Source organism: Aythya fuligula, chromosome 2 (genome assembly GCF_009819795.1).
Source record: "Aythya fuligula isolate bAytFul2 chromosome 2, bAytFul2.pri, whole genome shotgun sequence".
NCBI lineage: Eukaryota > Metazoa > Chordata > Aves > Anseriformes > Anatidae > Aythya > Aythya fuligula.
Genome location: NC_045560.1, coordinates 91,224,764 through 91,244,371, shown reverse-complemented (window position 1 = coordinate 91,244,371; position 19,608 = coordinate 91,224,764). Strand labels below are relative to the sequence as shown.

General features: G+C 36.5%; 1 protein-coding gene across 3 annotated transcripts in view; it reads left to right on the top strand.

Moving 5' to 3' along the window:
- The window catches only part of PTPN3 (protein tyrosine phosphatase non-receptor type 3), a 121,683-nt gene that overhangs the window by 42,344 nt on the left and 59,731 nt on the right, over positions 1–19,608 (top strand). For 2 of the 3 annotated variants that reach the window (XM_032182622.1, XM_032182621.1), the window contains exons 6-10: positions 61–105; positions 976–1,028; positions 10,434–10,554; positions 14,853–14,940; positions 18,908–18,996. In XM_032182622.1, the coding sequence (XP_032038513.1) occupies positions 61–105; positions 976–1,028; positions 10,434–10,554; positions 14,853–14,940; positions 18,908–18,996 (396 nt within the window). Of the gene's footprint in view, positions 1–60; positions 106–975; positions 1,029–8,196; positions 8,273–10,433; positions 10,555–14,852; positions 14,941–18,907; positions 18,997–19,608 lie in introns of those variants that run through there. The other variant, XM_032182623.1, reaches the window with a different exon arrangement.

The window sequence follows — 19,608 nt, the reverse complement described above, 5'->3', positions numbered from 1 at the left end:
AACCATACCTTTTTTATATGAAAATTAAATCTTTCTCTTTTCCCAAAAACTATTTCCTAGGCACTTATTCTTCTTACAACTGAAGACAGACATTGTGGAAGGAAGGTAATAACAATTTTCAACTTCTCCATAATTCTGTTGAAAATCAAAACCAGTAAAACAAGCCTTTTTCTGATGGTGTCTATTGTTGCTATAAAAAAGTACATCATGAAATACTGCTTTCTAAAAAATCAGTTGCTTGGAAACACTGCAAATTTTTGCATAGCTCAATTATTAAGAACAGTTGAGGAGTCTGTTGTGAATGAGGTGTAGGAGATGGTGTTCCTGCACACGCAATGTCTGCTTGAGACGCCCTCTTTCTGCAAAGCATGGTGTGCTAGACTGTATTCTAAACACGAGAGGCCTGCTGTCTGCTGCAGTAACAGGAAGGGAATAGCAAAGGGCTGCTCATACTACTATTTCTTACTGTTTCTCATGGTCACGGGGTATCTTCCTGATAGAGTGAACATACACCCAGTGGTTGTTTTGCCTGATTCCTGTATGTTTGTACATTAAACAAACAAACACCTTCTCTTTCCTTATCTGCAATCCTAAAGACAATTTAGGATTTCATAGTAGGTTACGGAGTCACTTTTGGATAATATATAAGAGCTTGCCATGTATACATATAAAATTAGCATTTGGCCAATTTTAGTGTTTGTGTCTAGTTCCAAATATACCAGACTGCAGCTATTAAAATAATGTCCAGAGACCTATAAAAATCCCTTCTTTTGTTTCCAGAATACTCATCTAGCGTTACCCAGCTAGCCTGTGATGTTCAGTCTTACTTTGCTTTGACAGTCGATCTGTGTAAGAAAAAAATTGGACACCCTCTGAAGATAAACAAGACCTTATCTACAGAACTAATTACAAAGACATAGTTAATGATTGCATTTATACTGTTTGTCTAAATGAAAATATTTTCCCCCTTTCCAGGTTGTCATGCCCCCTTAATTCTGCTGTTGTCCTGGCATCGTATGCAGTACAGTGTAAGTAACAATCTTTCTTTTCTTTAATAAATCTATTTGACCAACCACTTTCTCTGCTGTTCTGCAGTGAAAACTAAGGGAAGATTTCTTTCCTTGTCTGCCTTGTCTGCTGGTGTGGAATGTCAAAAGTGCTACAGATGATGCTTTGTGGCATTTGTAGAGGAAGGGAAAGTTACTAATGACAACCTTCAGATATTCTACATAGAAAGAGTGTGCTTATTGTGTCTGTCCAAAAAAAAAAAAAAAAAAATAATGGTGTTATATTTGTGTGCTTGTAGAATGTGTACTGCTGACAAAAAAAAAAAAAAAAAAAAAAAAGGGCACATTTTCATTGCCATTGGAAACAAAATGAAGCTTAGTGTTTGTTACAGTAACTACAGGAAGGCATTCCAGGGAAATAAGAGATCATCTAGAGAACAGTTAAGGGGAAGGTAAATTGATTACTGTGATTAAGAAACTCAAATGTTCTTATGTAGTGTTTTTTCAGGAAATACTGATTTGTTAGATATGTAAAAACTGTCAGTTTGCAATATGCTAAGGTGACTCTGCTTCCAATATCTTACATCCTTGTCATCTGCCTGCTGCTAGCAAAAAGAAGTTCTAAGGGTAATATTAGAAACACAAAAATATTTTATTTCTGCATTTAAAAAAAAAAAAAAAAGATTGCAGAGCAAGTATAGTAGAATAGTTGTATAATTACTTTGACATTAGCAACATCCACAGGAATGATTATAGGAAGGCATGAAACTAAAAAGTTAAAATTCAGTTTTCAAAGGAGAAAGTATAAAGAGTGGCAAGCATGGGTCTCTGAAAATCCTACGTAACTGTGAACAACCCACTTTTATGTTCATTGCGTTTTTCATCCTTCTATTAAGTGGACCTTTAACCACATTCAGGATTAATAAGAACAGTTGAAGCCAGAACATGTTTTCCACGGTTGGCTAGTCTCCTAGTTTTGTTGCAAAAGAGAATGCCTAGGTACTCCTGTGTCTGTGGAACACAGCAGGGCACTGGAACATTGAAACACTCAAAGATGCTAAGTGCAGTGTTGGCAACATGGTTGTGCTAAAGCAAGAAAATGAAAAGGTACACTGAAGAGTGCAGATACTTTTGTTCATCCCGAACTTGTGATTGATTTTCAAAATGAGTTACGTCACAGGTAGCGTACCCCAAATGACAAAGTAATTCCTGTTTCCGTTTGGTTTTTGTGAGAGCTCCCTTTTCAGTGCTTTTGATACCTAATGATGCAGTTAGTTTTATGAAAGCAGAATGACAGATCAGTAAAGGTTGTGGAAGCATACTAGTGTGTTTTAATATCTAGTGATACTTTTTAAGGAGAGTTTAAGTTTTTGGATAGGAGGTATCTGCTTGTTGAAAAGCAATTGTCCATGGGTGGTTTTACCTGAGCTGTTTCCTGTTAATGCAGCTTCTTGGTGTTATTCAGGCTGCTGTTTCCTTTAACTTCCATTGTATGCAGAGGGAGAGCTCACAGCTCTTTGATAACTTTATGCTTATTTAAAAGGTGGAACAGTTGTCACTAGGGGGAGGGTTGAAATTGATGTCTTTCACCGTGCATGAAGCCTGATGTTTGATATTTCTGTTCTTGTATTTAACTATAATCTTTACATATGGCACTTGTATGATTGATCTTCACGGGCTTCTTTTGAGTTTTGCAAGCAGATACTTGGTGATGGCTGCTGTGCTGTTAGGATGTTCGTTATCTCCGTTGCTCATTGAAGGGATTTTTGCATCTAGTTGCTCCATTGCTCATTGAAGGGATTTTTGCGTCTAGTACTGCTGTTCTAAAATAAAGAAAACCCTGTCGTAATCTTTACCTTTGTGACACACCCTGTGTTGTCTGATGGTGCTAATTTACAGGGGAATACAAATGTGTGTGAATAGTGCGTCCAGTTAAATAGCATGTGACTCAACTTGATTACAAATTCAGTTCAGATGCTTGTAAGTATATTTCAGATGTATTTATGAATATTAAACTATCAGCGAGTTTTGAAATACTTTTTTAAAGAAAGTTTACTAAGGTGAATTTCAAATGATTTCAAAATTTGTGAGACTGAAGCATTCTCCTCTATTAAAATAACAATCTAATGAGAGATTGTGTCCCTTGTTTTCTACCACTGTAAAATGGCAATGTTGTACAGTCTATAAAATTAAATAGCAGATGTGTATTATGTGTCACTTCTTATTTTATATGTCATGTAGCTGATTTAGCTACACTTACTTTCTGTTCCTGCCTATAGTAAGTTCCCATTTCCAAGACACTCTAAATGTGCCTGACTACAAGTATGCAAGAGGTCCCATGGATTTGGTGGAAGTTTTTGCTCGCTTGTGCGTTTTTGCTTTGCTAGTCTGGGACTTGAATCTAAAACAGCTGCAAAGCCAACACAAAATGCTATGAATACTTCTAAGCTTTCTTTTTCCTGAGCATCAGTTGTTCAGTGATTCACTGTGACTGTCTTTTTTTCCTTTTTCTTCTTCTGAGCAGTATTTGTCTTATTTCCTGTGATACGGTTCCCTTCTCAGCTCTGCTTGGAGTTCTGCAGCACACTGCTGTCTTTCTTCCTGAATTTACTCAGGAAGGCATTAATGGGTTGCTTGAGATTTAAGTGGACTTCAACCTCTTTGAAGAAAAAGAAGGCAGGCAAGGGTGAAGAATTTAGTAAAGGTGAACTTAGCATGCAGGTTCCTCAGGAGCTAAGAGTTTCTTACAGTTCGGAGAACTCCAGCAAGTGTTGGCCAAAGGCTGAGATCCTGTCTGCCTCAGAAGAGGAGGCAGCAGGCTGGATAATCATGGGGAACATCAGTTCGTGAAATCAACAGAATATATACAGTGAAAGTTCCTCCACATAATTTCCCCTGCCACTTTCTTCTTGCCTGATTCTTCTAACTTAGCTTCATTTTACCCTTCTTTTTACCATTTTGCCATTTTACCCATCTTTTTTTTTTTATAGAAAATTCATCAAAACCTTTGGCTTTCTTTGCAGAGACCTTTCACTTTGCAGGTAGCATTTTTGTTTGTTTGTTTGTTTGTTTGTTTGTTTTTGGCGGTGGATTATCATTATTATTTTTACTATTTTTATTATTTTTTTATCTTTTCTCATGGTTCTTGCCCATTCTTCATTCTTTTTTTTGAAGGGAAATAGTGTTCTGAAGTACATCGTGTAGGCTGATGGATTTACTCAAAGATCAGTCAAGGTTCCTGCTACTCCAGGGCACCTGTAACCCTTATACTTTGGAACCAAAATCAGATTTGATAAATGCAGAGAACTTTGACTTGAGTTTCCAACGTTTGAAGTTATTTACCAGATGTGTATGTGGCCTGTCCATTGTTCTGAAGCCTGCAGCAATGCTGTTTAATCATAGGAGACTTTTATTGTGTCCTATAGTGCTTGTCATCAACAGTACCAGCGTGTTATCTGTGGTGGTGATGAACCCCTCAATACTAGAATCCTACTTGGAGAGATGGAAGAAAATGGGCAGGTATTTCAATTCATGTGGTTCCCTGTGGTCTAGGTTACTGGTTTGGGGCTTGCTGGCAGCTTTTCATACAACCACTCTTCTATGATCATCCTAACAGATTTTATACAGCAGCTTTCCTGCTGTTCGGGGCTGTTCTGCCTTAATTATGTTTTATAGTTGTGATAAGCAATACAGAGGACACTTCAGGAGATTATTACTTCAAGTGTTGTTTGTCTGAGGTTCTTCCACTACGCTGCAAATAACTGAATCTGTAACACTTTAAAACATTGAAGTACAGTGCTGTAATCTCTGGAGTGGAAAATCCCAGACTGGGATACTGGCTAATACTGTGGCTGAAGGAGCTGGCTTTTTACAGTGCCTTGTAGACCACGTACCATTTCGTCTGTATTTGTAAGGTAGAGGAACCTTTTAATAAGTACTTCTATTGCCTTTTTAGTTATGTTACGCAGAACAGTTACCAAGGATCAAGGTCCATGTGGTGTGTTGTTATACCCACGATAATGAGTTGTAGTGAATTGTGAGGCACAACATGTGACTGATCGGTGGAGTTTTAAGGTGTATTAGTTCCACAAATCCTCCTAGTGTTTTGGGAATACTGATAATTATTCCTTTTCGTAAGCATTTTATAAACTTTGCCCCTACCCCCACAGTTTTTCAAGAGAAATACTCCTTGTACTTTGGATATGCTTTGTTCTTCTCAACACATTTTCTGATTGTGACTGGATGGTTTCTGAAGGTACAGTTTGTATTTAAGATTTAGAAGTAGCAACTCACTAGAACTCATTTTCAGCTGTTGTTTTACTTCCCATGTTTTTCAACTTTTGTCTGAGTTTTCAGCATCTGATTATCTTCTTTTATTTTTTATTTTTTAAATAAAATGCATCACGATGTTTATGACTCATTTTTCTTTCTGGAGTGTTAATGAATAGATAACTTTGAGACCACCATTGTGTATGTATAATTGCCATTTATTTCTACAAATGTTTCTGTACTTCTATTAATACCTAACTTCTCTTTCCATCTCACCACAATGTGACCAGTTTCCATAAGTGTATTCAACAACAATTAATATTTGTCATCAGCGAAAGAAGTTGGTTTTATCCATGTGTTAGCTAGCTCTTCTTGCCCAGTGGGGAATTCATGCTTGCTTACTTAGTGGTTCTCTGAGTTAAGAGTTCATATTCTTGTCCTTATTTAGTTACAGGTTGCTTTTGTTGAAACAGTTTTGATTCTCTTAACATCCACTTAAAATTTTTTGGTCATTTTTGTTGTCTTTTTCTGATAACTGTTTTCAATGTAGTATCTTTAACTTCTACATCTACATGGATTTTCACTCATTTCAATGCTCCTTTTAATTATTATTTTTTAATAAGTGTTTCCATTCTTATGTTGTTTCTTCAGAACTGAACTCTGGTGTAGTGGATTTTATTCCACATTCCAGAAGCACTTCCATAACTAGTAGTTACTACTTCTCAACAGTAGCTAGCAAAGTCTAAACTTTTTGAACTGTGGAGATGAGGATGCATCTTTTCTTTCTGCACCTCAGTGTCCTCATGATGATAAATTGGTCATCAGCCTTCAGTATTACATTTCACTCTCATTTCATCACATTATTGCCATCCTCATGTGGAGACCAGTCCTGTGGCCCTAACTATATTTTAATCCTTCATTGCAATTTTATTACCTGAGGATTTTTACTCCTTGGTAAAAAGTTAGCTAATTTAACTTTTGACTTAAACTTCCTTTCATGCCACTCCTTCAACGTCTTGAGTAATTGCTTTTCCTATATAACTCATCTTCTAAACTTGTTCCATTATTTGGTAATTTTTGGTTCCACTGGGAACTCGATCTGCTTATGTAATTATCCTCTTTTAAAACCAGGCAATTCAGTTCACTTTATTCATGTAACTTAAAATATTCAACCCTGCAAAAAGTTACAAACTCAGTGCAAAACTACTTGATCGTTTTCAGATATACTTCTCAGGTCTTTGGAAAATTTATATTAATCCTATTTTCAGGGACTAGCTTCTGTAGGCACTCCTTTGGACCAAAATGTTTGTATTATCTATGACTAATTCCACATCATGCTTAGTAAATGAAGCATTTGTACATCAGCCTTCTTGTATCCATAGTTATTTGGAGTGCCCATATGCATAAACAGGTTTTGGTGCTATTACTTTGTCCACAAAAGTTTTTGTTAATAAGGAAACCTTCTGTCGTGGTTTAACCCGGCTGGCAGCTAAACACCACGCAGCCGTTCGCTCACCCTCCCCCCTCCCTCTCTGGGACGGGGGAGAGAAATGGAAAGTGAAGCCCGTGAGTTGAGATAAAGACAGTTTAATAAGACAGGAAAATAATAATAATAATAATAATAATGATGATACAATGGTGATAATACGAAAGTAATAATAGTATGTACAAACAAGTGATGCACAATGCAATTGCTCACCACCCGCTGACCGATGCCCAGCCTAACCCCGAGCAGTCCGGCCCCCTCCCCCCGGCTAGCCACCCCTATATATTGTTTAGCATGACGTCAGATGGTATGGAATACCCCTTTGGCTAGTTTGGGTCACCTGTCCTGGGTCTGTCCCCTCCCAGCTCTTACTGCACCCCCCAGCCTGCCCGTTGGCAGGACAGAGCAAAGGCTGAGATGTCCTTGGCTTAGTGTAAGCACTGCTCTGCAACAATTAAAGCATCGGGGTGTTATCAGCACTCTTCTCATTCTAAGCCAAAACACAGCATTCCACCAGCTACTAGGAAGAAAATTAATTCTGTGCTAACTGAAACCAGGACACCTTCTAGGATCGGGGACTGACTTGTCTTTTGCACCTATAAGGATATCAGATAAATGGGGACCACTGTCTATTCTCTATATAAGTTACACAAAGCTAACAGCTTATATTTTCTACAACTGTGCTTTGTGGGGCTGCCTGACATCTTTGTGGAAATAAAGAACAAGCCCAAACTGAACTCACAATTTTTGTGCTGGTAGTGTTCAACAACAAATTAACTTTTAAAACCAGAAGCAAGCAAATAGTTATCTTGGTCATGGAGCAGAAGGCTTGCATGTCAAAAATAATGTCATAAAAGTAGAACCACAGAAAGATTCAGTTTGGAAGAGGCTTCTTCAAAATCAGATGAGGTTGCTCAGGGCCCTTCCTGTTCAGTTTTGAGTCGCCATTGCTCAATTGTTCAATTTTCTTTAATTTTACCTGGTTATGATGAATTAAAGCGCAACAGATGATTAGAATGGGGAAATGTTTGGAGGAAAAAAATAAGTTACTTTTATCCTCACTGAGTCAGATGAATCTGCTGCTGCTGGCCTGTGTGATCAGAGCAGAAGCTATTTCAGGAGAAACTGATTGGAAAGGTCTTTACTAACAGCATCTCACCCCGTATCTTCTGGAGAAATCCATTAAAGAGCTAGAAACCTTATGGATTTTTCTTCCTGCTGAGGTCTTGATATGCCCTAATGCTTCTTTTTCCTGTTTGGATAACTAAAATCCTGCACAAGAACATTACTCTTCCAAGATGTCTACTAATCAGCATTTATAGTTTCTCTTCAACTGTGACAGTTGGCTGGGGAGCTGGAGAAGCAAGTAGTACTCTGAGCTGCTCCCCTTGTTGACATGACCTCAGATAGCTAGGAGGAAGAGGAAAAAAGACCAGAGCCACCACCATATTGGGAAGAAGACCCTACATCATAACCAGTGAAGGAACAACAGTTGCCCTCTTTAGAGAAGGTAAAATTATAGTAAAAATATTCTTACCTAATAAAAATAAATGAAGCAGACAATTGCGTTGTCTAATTCCTGGCAATCTGGTCTCTTCCCATTGACGAGGATGTGATTCAAACTGACTGCAACAAAGCTCTGTCACCAAAAAAAAACATTAAAAATGTATGTTATGTTTCATAGAAAAGATGAGTTACGTTAATGGCTAATAAAGGTAAAAAGTCTTCAGTTGACTTCTGACATCCAGAATTGTGTTTCATTTTTCCGCTGTTACTAATGCGCCTACTTTGTATGAAATGTTCTGTTGTTTCATAGTCATAGCCTTGATCTTGATAGAAACTTTCTGTTAATATATAGGTATTCCTAAAATTATTTCTTCTTCTTGTTATACTTCTGGCTCTTCTGGCTTGTTTTCTTGTTTCATTTTGTTTTCTTCTTCTGAGGTGTGTTATTTGACAGCACTATTAAAATATGTGTTTTAGTTCTAATAGTAAATATTTACTCTTTTGCCAACCATTCTGATAATTTAAAGTTCAGGCTACCTTTTAAAAAACCTCAACACACTTCAGGAACACCTGTATTCAATATATCTAACAATGTTTATCATTCCAATTTTTATATAAGTACTCCACGCTGACAACTATGTGAGCAGCTGCACGTGTTTCTGACTGTATTTGATTAGAAACTGTTTTTTTATCATGGTGGTTCACTTTCCTAAGCTCTTTACAAGTCATGCTTTTTGGATAAGCAAGTGACAAATACTTGTTATACCCTGCATTGCAGATACTTCATAGTTATTGTACCTGTAAGTTATTTCTGAAGTGCACAACATTTTTATTTTCTCCCTAGCCTGAATCATTTAAATCTGTCTTCTGTGCTTTGTCTTTTCTGGGAAAATAGTGGTGATAGCATTGTTCCTAAATGTTTGTTCTTTGATTTAGTTGCAACCTGACATGCTGAAGTATTTGCAGTCTACACAAGTACTTTCTCTTGTGCTACTTTATACATCATACAAATAACTTCTGTGAAGCTTATTGCTTTGTAATAAAAACTTCATGCTCCTAGTAAAAAAAAAAAAATAAAATAAAGCAGAACACAGCACAAGTTCTAGTGATTTGCTTAAATATTCCATCATTTGGGGATTTAGTTTCTTAAGCATTTTGTGAAAGTAGTACAGTTCCAATGAAGTCCAGGTTTTAATTTACTTGCTTAATTGAAGCTAGGTGTATCTGTGCCAGTTAGGAACTTTATTTGAATCGACTGCCCTCTTGCTCCAAACCTTCCATCTTTATAACAAGTAAAAGGTTTGTGAATGTTTGTGTATGTCTTCCAGGACATAAATTAATGCTGACCTAATATTTAAAGAAAACTTGCATGGACTGAAGCTATAGATTTATGGTCTTTTGTAATTTTGTTTGTTTTCAGTTTCACCATCTGTGGATAAGAACCAGGTTTTATCTAGTAACTATTTAAAAATCTACACTATTTAGTATCATTATTGAAGGGATAAAGCTTTAAGGATCGTTGGTTTTTTAGTATATTTGGCTGTAGATGTGTTTACTTTTGGTAGTAGCTTGGTAATGTTACATCTAAATCAGGAGTTATTTCTCATTCTGTATTAAATAACTTGTGCTCAGTTGTGGCAAGATTGAATTGTTAGGGCAGAGCCACAGTAGTTAGCTTGAACAGGTTTTACTTCCCAGTGTAGATAATAGATGCTTTTTAAGTGACAGGTCTTGTTGAAGACTTCTAATCTGTTATAGTCAAAGATATTTCAGTGTGATTTCACTTGTCTCACTGAAGCAATTTGCTTCCCTCTAATGTTATAGTATTCGTTGTCTGTGCCAACATGGCACGTATTGCCCATGTAGTGTTTTTACAGGTTGTGATGCAAAACTGTGGTTATATGAGTAAGTACTGAGTTTTTCAGTGCCTGAGATTATGGTTAGAGTGAGCATATTTTGGGAAACAAACAAACAAACAAAAATTTCCATTGATGTCATAAAATTTGCTGCATTCAAAACTGTTTGTCCTGTGGGAAATAATTTGTGATTCTTGCTTTTCCCCATATACATGCATATTTTGTCATATTTTAACTAGGAGGAGGGATTTCTTCTAAATGGTAATTAACTATGTAAACTTTCTATGTGTGTTTCTTGTTTTCTAACAGCACAACTTGGAGACTATAATGCTTCAGTACATCATTCAGGATATCTGTCCAATTACAACTTTATACCAGAGCAGAACAAAGATTTTCTTACCAAAGTAGAATCTCTACATGAACAACACAGGTAACATTAACTTGTAATTCTCTTGTGCCCCATGAGTTCTTAAAGAAAAAAAGAAGGGGGGGATGCAAAAAGGAAGATTCAAGATTTTAGTAGTTTTATTTTGTATAACTTCTATTATACAAAATACTTGGTTTTTTTAGCACATAAGTGCAAAATACATGTTTTTCAGTGTGTGATGCCAATGTGTTAAAATGTATAAATAAATTTCTAGTTATAACAAGTAGATCAGTTAACATTATACATTAGTACAACAGTAACTATCTAGAACGCTGTACTAGATGTTTGAGGCTTTTTGGATCAAGGGCCTTTGCCTTGAAAAGGCCCATTTCTGAAATCATACAGGTTTTTTATCCACATATGGAGGGGATATGGTGGCAGGGGGAAGACCAATACTCTTAGTGCTTTTACTCCACTCTCCTGAGTGTAATATAAAGGCTGCAATTGATTGTTCCAGTTGAAGTCTACTGCTAATTACTCTTGCTAACCCTGCTGATTTGTTCCCTGTAAGACTGCAGATATAGAATTAGTGGTGTCGATCAGATACTTGCATGCTGCATACAAATATGTTAACCTAAGAAATTGCTGCTTACATTTGAACAAATGAAATCTGAGTCTAGAGACTCATACTCTGTCCTTATCTTTATTTTTTTTATTGCAGCAGAGCTAGTTTGCCGTCCTCCCATTTTCTCTGATTTCTTGTTTTCTGCCCTGAAATATCTCCATTTTCCTCAACCCCTAATATTCCGGTTTTTTTTTTTGTTGTTGTTTCTTTTGTTTTTTTTTTTTTGGCCTTCTTTCAGTACTCTCACCTCTTCTTTGTTTCTTTACCAGTGGTAGAGTTAGTGAGGTATAGTGGGTAGTTCTGAACTTCATGAGTGCTGCCTAGCCCAGTCCAGAGCATGCATGCGGTTGTCATTTATGGGGATATAATGGCAATAACCATTGAATTCATGCAGCATCTGTTCCTTTAGCATAGGTACTTACCAGGACTGCTTTCTGAGCCTTTCATCTGCAGGAACACAATACCTGAGGCTTCTATTTCTTCCCAATTAATTCAGTTTCCAAAAGGCTCAGAAGTCCTTAGTGAGGAACATGTAGATGTGAATTAATAAATACGGCTGTCATTAGGAAGAAGTTGACTTGGAGATTACCAAGGGAAGATTCTGAGGAGTCTTTGAGTGGGTAGGTTGAAGTCATGGCCTTAGTGCTGTCGTAGCCGATGACCAATTATGTCCTGCAGAAAACAGACTAGAGATTACCTGTGGTCTATATGAAGGGGTGGTTGAGTCTGTTGAAAAGAATTTTCCTTTCTGGGACCTTTCAGTGAAGCTGACGTTTTCAGTGAATGTTTTTTGGTAGATTGAAGCCATCATGATCATGAAGTCTAAGTGCTCTATTTTAAGCACTCTATTCACGTAGGTTATAGAATTAAAGTTACAAATAATAATACTTGAATAGGCTGCATTAGCAAAAATGTTTCTTTATTCACTTATAGCCTTTTAAAAAACTTTGGTTTTCAGGACTATTTATTTCTTAGTGCAGGGAGAGGCAGACAAGTTTAGTGTATTCTAGTAGTATCTATTACATCTTCCTTTGGCATGTATTGTGAATATTAGAGACGTGTTTTTTTTTTTTTAATGAAGCCAGTGCTGGTAACATAATTGACAAGAATGATTATGGTGTTCACTGGGCCTTCCAAGAAGGAAATATGAAAGGGAAAATTTCTCATCTTATGATTTGAATCATCTTATGGCTTCTCCTCATCTCACTGAGGAGAACAGTGTTTTGAAATGAAATTCCTACTGATCTGAAGTGAGTTGGTAGTATTTGCAATAGGCCATGTGAAATATCTGAAAATTATTATCTCTTTTATAAATTAGATTACAGGGTTGCAAAGCCAGCCCTATGAGCATCTGTTCTTCATTCTTTCATATCCATCCTTTGGGAAACTTTTGTGGAGACAAATTAAAAGGTCATAATTGCTGAAATGCAATATAGATTTGAGAAGCCATACTGCTTCATATCTTTTATAGCTTTGCTCTATTTTCAAACTGATTTTTGTATTTTGCCAGATTTGAGAAGGTAGGTAGTTCTATGATTAAGTTTATGTGAGACACTTCAGTGTGCAGTAGCTGTTGGGAAAGCAACCATTTTCATATCAAGTCGGTAAAGCTTCAGAAATATTCCTTCTGTGTTCATAACTCTGTAGAGTGATTTTTTCATTCTGTATGTGTTTTTATTATTATTTTTATTTTTATCTTTTAACTTAAGCACCCAGAGTTCATAAGGTGTGGCTATTACCGAAACTGGTACTGCTATCCCAGTGCTTGGTAGATTTAGCTGTCAGTTTGAAGAAATGGAGGCATTTGAAACTTCATACTGTGCTTACATTCTACATGATTGTTAGTCTTTCGGTGTCAACAGCTATAATAACTGTAAGGAGGTACAAAAATCAGTTTCCTCCTGCCTGTTTATTTCACTGAGTAACTACTACCTGCTTAAGAACCTGTGCTTTAGCTTTCTCTTTATTAGAGTAGGAGGTGAAACAGAAAAAAGTCTTAGTGCTGAGGCATTTTTAGTGGCCTTTCAAGACACAAGACTTGATTGATCTGCTGTACATGATGCATGCAAGCTGAGAATTAAAACTTGCAAGCATGTCTTGTTGGTATGCATCAGACTTTCCCCACCTTTCTGAAAAGTTCTTGATCCAAATTTTAAAGATGACAATGATATACTGCTGCAAACAGCAGGTGTTCTGAATACAACAGTAGCCATTGTGTTGGTTTTTCCCCCTCGGCCTTTTTGATATAAATTGACCTTGTGTCTTCTGCTATTTTATTTTTTTTGAAATCAAGGTGCAGTAGTCAGTGTAGATGTGGGTCTCAGTAAGTAGTTGTCTGCAAGCAGCTTATTTTACTTGTAGTCTTTATTCTAATGTTGTGACATATTCAAGCCACACTTCTGGCAATGGCTTTCTGGCTCAGGATCACTTCCAGTCTTTCTAATTGGTTTTATGGGGGCATAATGTAATATTTCTTAGAGTGGCAGTTTCGGGGAAGATTAGTATGATGGTCTGGGATTTAAGAGGATGGATAGGTAACTTGAAGTAATAGATGTCCATCTTTTGAGGTAACACTTCCTTTAAAAAAAAAAAAAAAAGGAATTGCTGCTTTATACAGGATGCCTTTCTATCTGGAGTTCTAACTTCATATAATGTTACATGTTTTTCTTACAAGTTGTTGGTTTAAATTACATTTGATTAACATAATTTTGTCCTTAGTTTCAGAAGAATTCTTTTACCTGCACTTAGTTGTAGCTATGATAGAAAAGACATCAGATACCATCCTGCTTCGAGGTCTGTAGGTAATAACGAGTTGGTCTCTGGTCTGACACTTCTCCAACATGCTGTAGTGCCTGCAGCATTGGTCTGCACTGCAAGGCCAGGATCATTGCTGTCAAAGCACAATGGCAGTAGGCTACAGCAGGTTCTGGATTAGTGGGATGTTGTTGGATCAGTTCACAACAGAGAAAAACTTCTTCGCCCTACAATTTGTTGGAAGCAATTACCTTTTTATCATAAGTAGGGGATCTTGTGTAGCTGCACTTTGATCCTCTCAGGTGAATAATTAGTAGGCTGCATGAGATAACTATCTAGGAAGAGATTACTTATGGATTCTTTGGTTTTTAAAGCTCCTAGTCAATTCCATGTAGCCCTTCCATAAAGTTATAAAATCAGTTTATTAGATGTGGGAATGTTTGAGTTCTTCTCTTTGAAAGCAAACATCTCACAGAATCTTAATAATCTTATTAATTATGGATAAACTCAAATGGTTCTTCCTTGGTGAGTTTTACAATTTTAACTTGTTTAATATTCTCCCTCCCTCTCCCACTGTATTTTTGAGTAGATTCCTGCTTCTAATCTTTCTTCTAAATAGCTTTCTTCTGAGAGGCTATGCAATATAGAATGTATAGGGATAGAGCTTCTCATTGTAGAAGAAGCCTTTGCAGGGGAATTGTTTCTTCACCCCTGTAAACAAAACAGGTAAAAATGATTTTTCTAAAAATATTGGTGCGGAATGGCTGAGGTGATGACACTGGTTTTGGTTTGCTCAATTTTGAGAGGTGTTTAGGAGGCCCTTCACAAGTTAAACGCTTTGTGGCACTGTTTAATGAAGTTTGTATGTCAGACACTGGGCTGTAGGATTCTTTTTTTTTTTTTTTTTTTTCTGCATTTGGAATAAAAGTAATTTTATGTCTCTTATTTTTGACTCTGGTCTGCATCTTTTTTTCTCTTTTAGTGGCCTCAAGCAATCTGAAGCAGAGTCCTGCTACATAAATATAGCGCGAACACTTGATTTCTATGGAGTGGAATTGCACAGTGGTAGAGTATGTTTACAATGCAATATTTCACTTGGATTTTTTTTTTATACACCTTTTTGTAGATATATTCATAGCAGTACAAACAGTAGCATTTTTGGGGGGGGGGAGGAGTACAAAGGAAAGGAAATGGTCAAAGTGATCAAAAATATACTGTCTGTGCTCATAACAACTGATAAGAACATCAGGACAGGCCACTTATGAGACCATTGTTAAGATATCTTGATTCAAATGCAGTGGTTGTGGGTAAGTAATCTAGAATACATAAACAAATTTCTTATGTTCTTGTCTTCTGACAATGTAAAAAGTTACCCGTAAATGTTAAGTAAGTATCTTCTTAAACCTGACATTGTCTAGATTCATTGTGCATTGCCATCTCTGTCACGTTTCTGCCATACTGAAGAACCCTTTACTGTCACACTTGAGATTTCTTTGTGTGCCCTTAACTTGACCAGTCTATTTCTTTTAATTTCTATTGTAGCACAGTATTTTGGTAAGCAGCCTTATATTCCAAACTTTCACCATGAGACAAGCATTCCATTCTCTTAATATTCATGGGATGCTGTTTCTGAAAATACTTCAGTTTCCATAATCCTTCCCAAATTGTAGGCCACTGAAATGCACCCAGGTTGTCAGTTATGGTCATACAGTGTCCCAGCCCACTGTCCTCTCTACTTGACATTTTTAACCAAACAAAATTTCATTGCAGTGTGCTGGACTGCTCTCTGCTCTCCAGCAGTGTCTTCTGGAGATACCTGCTTAAACAGCACATTTCTGTTTTCCAGCAGAATTTGAGTGAAAGCCTTCTCTATTCCAGGCTGCTAAGATGCAGACTGTCTTGCTAATATTTCAGTCCAAATTAGTATTTTTGTTACAATTCGTATATTTTTTTTTAATAAAGCCTATGAGAAAAGTAATAGTAATGCATTTTATCAGAGTGGACATTCCTGGCATTCTGTTTTGGTAGATACTCTTTCATTTGCTAAGTGCTTTGCCTGTGCTGCAGCAGCCCTACAGATGCATGTTCATCCTTTGGTCTCATCTGGTAGCTCATGTTGGCTGTAAACATTTTTCTGATGTTTGAAACAGTCTGCTACAATGGTCTCTGTTTCTGAAGTTTGCGGTGAAGGCTGGATGTCCATGCTTCCCCGTGCTTTGGCTGAGGCTACTACATTATACGCCAGCTTTAGCAGAGATTTTTGGCATTCCTCTTCATAGCCTCCCATGCTTAGTACTGCTCTTAAATCACTCTTCCTATTTTGTCAAATCCCAGTGCTTTGAACAATTGCTAGCAGAAGCTAGTTATAAAACTGTCTTTTTGAAAGGCTTTTGTCTCTGTGAATCCTTATGATTCAGCTCTTCCCTTGCTGCTAAAATAAAGTCTTGGTCCTCTTAGATATTCTATATGGCAAAGAAGCCAGGTAACAACTGGGTTTTATACTAATGGCCAAAAGAAGCTGGTGCAGGTCAAGCACTTTGCAGAAGTTGTGTGAGCGTTTTTCTAGCGACCAAACATGACACTTGCAGTAGTGAATTAATCTGAGTTCAGTTTTCATCTGCAATCGCTTTTACTTTACTCTGAAGATCAGCCTGAGCTTTTAAAAGTGTTATATTCTAAATTGAAATACTATTAAGAAACTCAAGAGGGTGAATTTAATACCTCAAAACTAAGAATTTAGGAAGCCTCAATAAAATCTCCTTTTTGCACTGTCATCTGATGAATAATTAGTCTGATATTAACCCATCTTTCATTTTTATTCAGAGGAAGGGAGCTTGTAGAAAACAAAGGGAAACTTGAACCATGCTATTTCCACATCTATGAAAGTCCAGATGTCAATTGTAATTAAAAAATGACTCACTGTTTAACTAAGAAGATCCCTGGCATGATCATTTTTTAGCATTATAAGTGTTTTTTTATGACTATCTCTATAAAGAAATAGGCAAAAAGAAAAGCATATGTGTGATAGACAATTCTTATTTGTGTGGATTAATGGTACAAATGTTTTGAAAGGGAAATGACTGCACATCTACATCTTCTTTCTATTGTAAGAACCAATTTTCTGCTAGTTAAAGGTTTTGTTTTTCTTCATTTCACAAACCTTACTTGTTTAACACAACAATTCATTTTAATAATATAATTAATTATAATAAATATCGTGGAAGATTTTGCACAGAGGTGGGAGGGCAGTTTATTCTGGCACAGCTTCTGAAAAAAAAGAGTAGTTTTGGCCTAAATAATCCCCATTAAGTGTTTAGCTAATCCTATTTCTGCTGAATCACATAGTTTTTCTGGTTTTTCTCCTAAAGCTGTTTTCCTTCAGACTATTGATTTTTGAAAGCTGGAACTTGGAGTAAGCTTCACATGCCAATAAAACAGATTTCTGCCCCGCATTAGGTTGGCGTTAGCATGGCAGGGGCAGCTAAATTACATCCGATGCATCTGCTAAGGATACTCAGTTTTCTCCCAATTGTATTAAAATACATGGATGCCAGTTTAGGATTACTGTAATACGCTGACACAGCTCCGGCAATCCAGGAGCTTCTTCAGATGGACATTCAACTACCTCCTGCAGCAGCACTCTTTGGAAAAGTGGGGCAGTGGGTATCTAGGGATTGGTAATCGTTTCAGTTGACTCTGCACTACCCAGAGAATAAGCTTATTTTGACAGCAACCTACATAATAATTTTCCTATATTAAACTCTCAGAAATAGAATCAATGTCTGTCTCATCTTCTCAGTATTTGGTGCCAATGCACTATTTATTAAATAGGTTATGCTCTTTCTCTGTGAACTGCTATGGTATTTCACTGGAGGTTTTTAAACTGTTTTGCAAATTGAGTTCAGCTTCATTCGGTCATATACCTGTATCATACTTTTATTCAACTATTTTTAAAGGATTTACTGTAGACTTTCCACTATTTTTAGACTGTATGGTGCATGTTCTATTCTTCTGTACCTTACAGAAGAAAGGTCTTGTTCTTCTGTACCTTAGGAAGAAATGAGGGTTGGATGTACAAGATGACTCTGTATTAAATGAGCACAGAGTACCATCTAGAGGAGCAGCTAAGCTACAGGCTAAGGCTTTAAGAGAATACGTTACCTTTGACCATCTCTTATAAAATATTCTGAAGCTACTTTTGAGTCAAACCTGGGATTTTAACCAATGGGTTCCATGTTGACATGTAGATTTATGCTTATATTCAGCTCTGATTAGAAACTTGTGTATAATGTACTAGAACATGTCAATCATAATGAAATGTAACTTCTGTAACATCGATTTAAATTTAACTTAAAATGCACCTTTCAGCTCCCACTCCCCATTTTTTGTATACTCAAATGCTCACTTATATATAACTATTTATTCTCTCTTGTCTATCTCACTAGACATAATGCTGTTGTAAACTTATGGATGAGTTTTTCCAGTTAAGCATGTTAAGCTAATACACAGTTTCTTGTTTTAATTAACAACGGATTCAGTTATGTTTATCAAATTTTCATATACACATGCATGTTCCTCTAGCATACTCCCATATGCAGAATTGTAGTCACCTCCTGCCCAGTCTTTATTGTCAAGATCTCTTTGAAAATGATGAGGAATTATTTCTTTTGTCTTAGAATAAGATAATTTGTGTCTAGTTTCCAGAACTGTGACACTTAACCTGGTTGATCTTGGAAGTACTTCAACTGATTTCCCATCACTGAATTAATGTAAGGGCTTGAAATGTTAGTCTGATGCTGACCTAAAGAATATCTAATGTAGTAAGATGAACATTAAAGCTTGTTTTAATGATTGAAATACCTAGCAGGTAGGATCAAAGGAAAGACATGCGTAAGAATAAAAATCCAAATAAGTTGATTGAATTCTTGCCTCAGGAGTTATACTTCAAGTATAGAAAACTTGAAAATGAATTTATAAGTAAATAACTGGGAATAACACAAACTACATCTCTGTTCTTACATTATTTTTCTCTTGCAGGATCTGCATAATCTAGATCTCATGATTGGGATTGCATCCAGTGGAATTGCTGTATATAGAAAACTCATCTGCACAAGCTTCTATCCCTGGTAAATTCCTTTATTAACAAAAAATTACATTTAATCTTTTAAATAGAATTTCCATTTACTTTAATGCTTATTCCCAGGAAGCCTACAGTACACAGATTTGTTTTTTATAGGGCATGATGGTACTTCCTTGTGCTGAGAGAAAAATTAAACCTGTTGCCTAGACTTTTCAATTCAAAAGGCTTTTGAATTACTTGCTTTATGTGAAGTCTCGATTGAGTCCATTCACTTAGAGGAGTTACTATATCATTAGGAGGACCTTGTGGTTTTAAAGATTTCTACTGTTGTACCTAGACACATTTCCTCACATAAGTTGCAACAGTTTTTCTGGAGAATGTATTCAGTAAGATGATGTAATATTCTTAATCGTGACAGGAAAGTGCATTTCAGTAGGTTGTACTGGCTTTTTGCTGAACTGTACAAAAAGGTGCCTGTTAGCAATATTCCTTAAATGCACGAGTCATTCTATCCATTCATTATGGTTCATTATGGATTAACAGGTATTTCTAGGAAAAAGTAATAAGATAGGTTTCAATTTGAATTTCAGTGGAAAAATGTACTGCATAGTCTCTGGATTTTTTTTCTTTGCTGTGAATTGTCTTTCAACTCACTTGA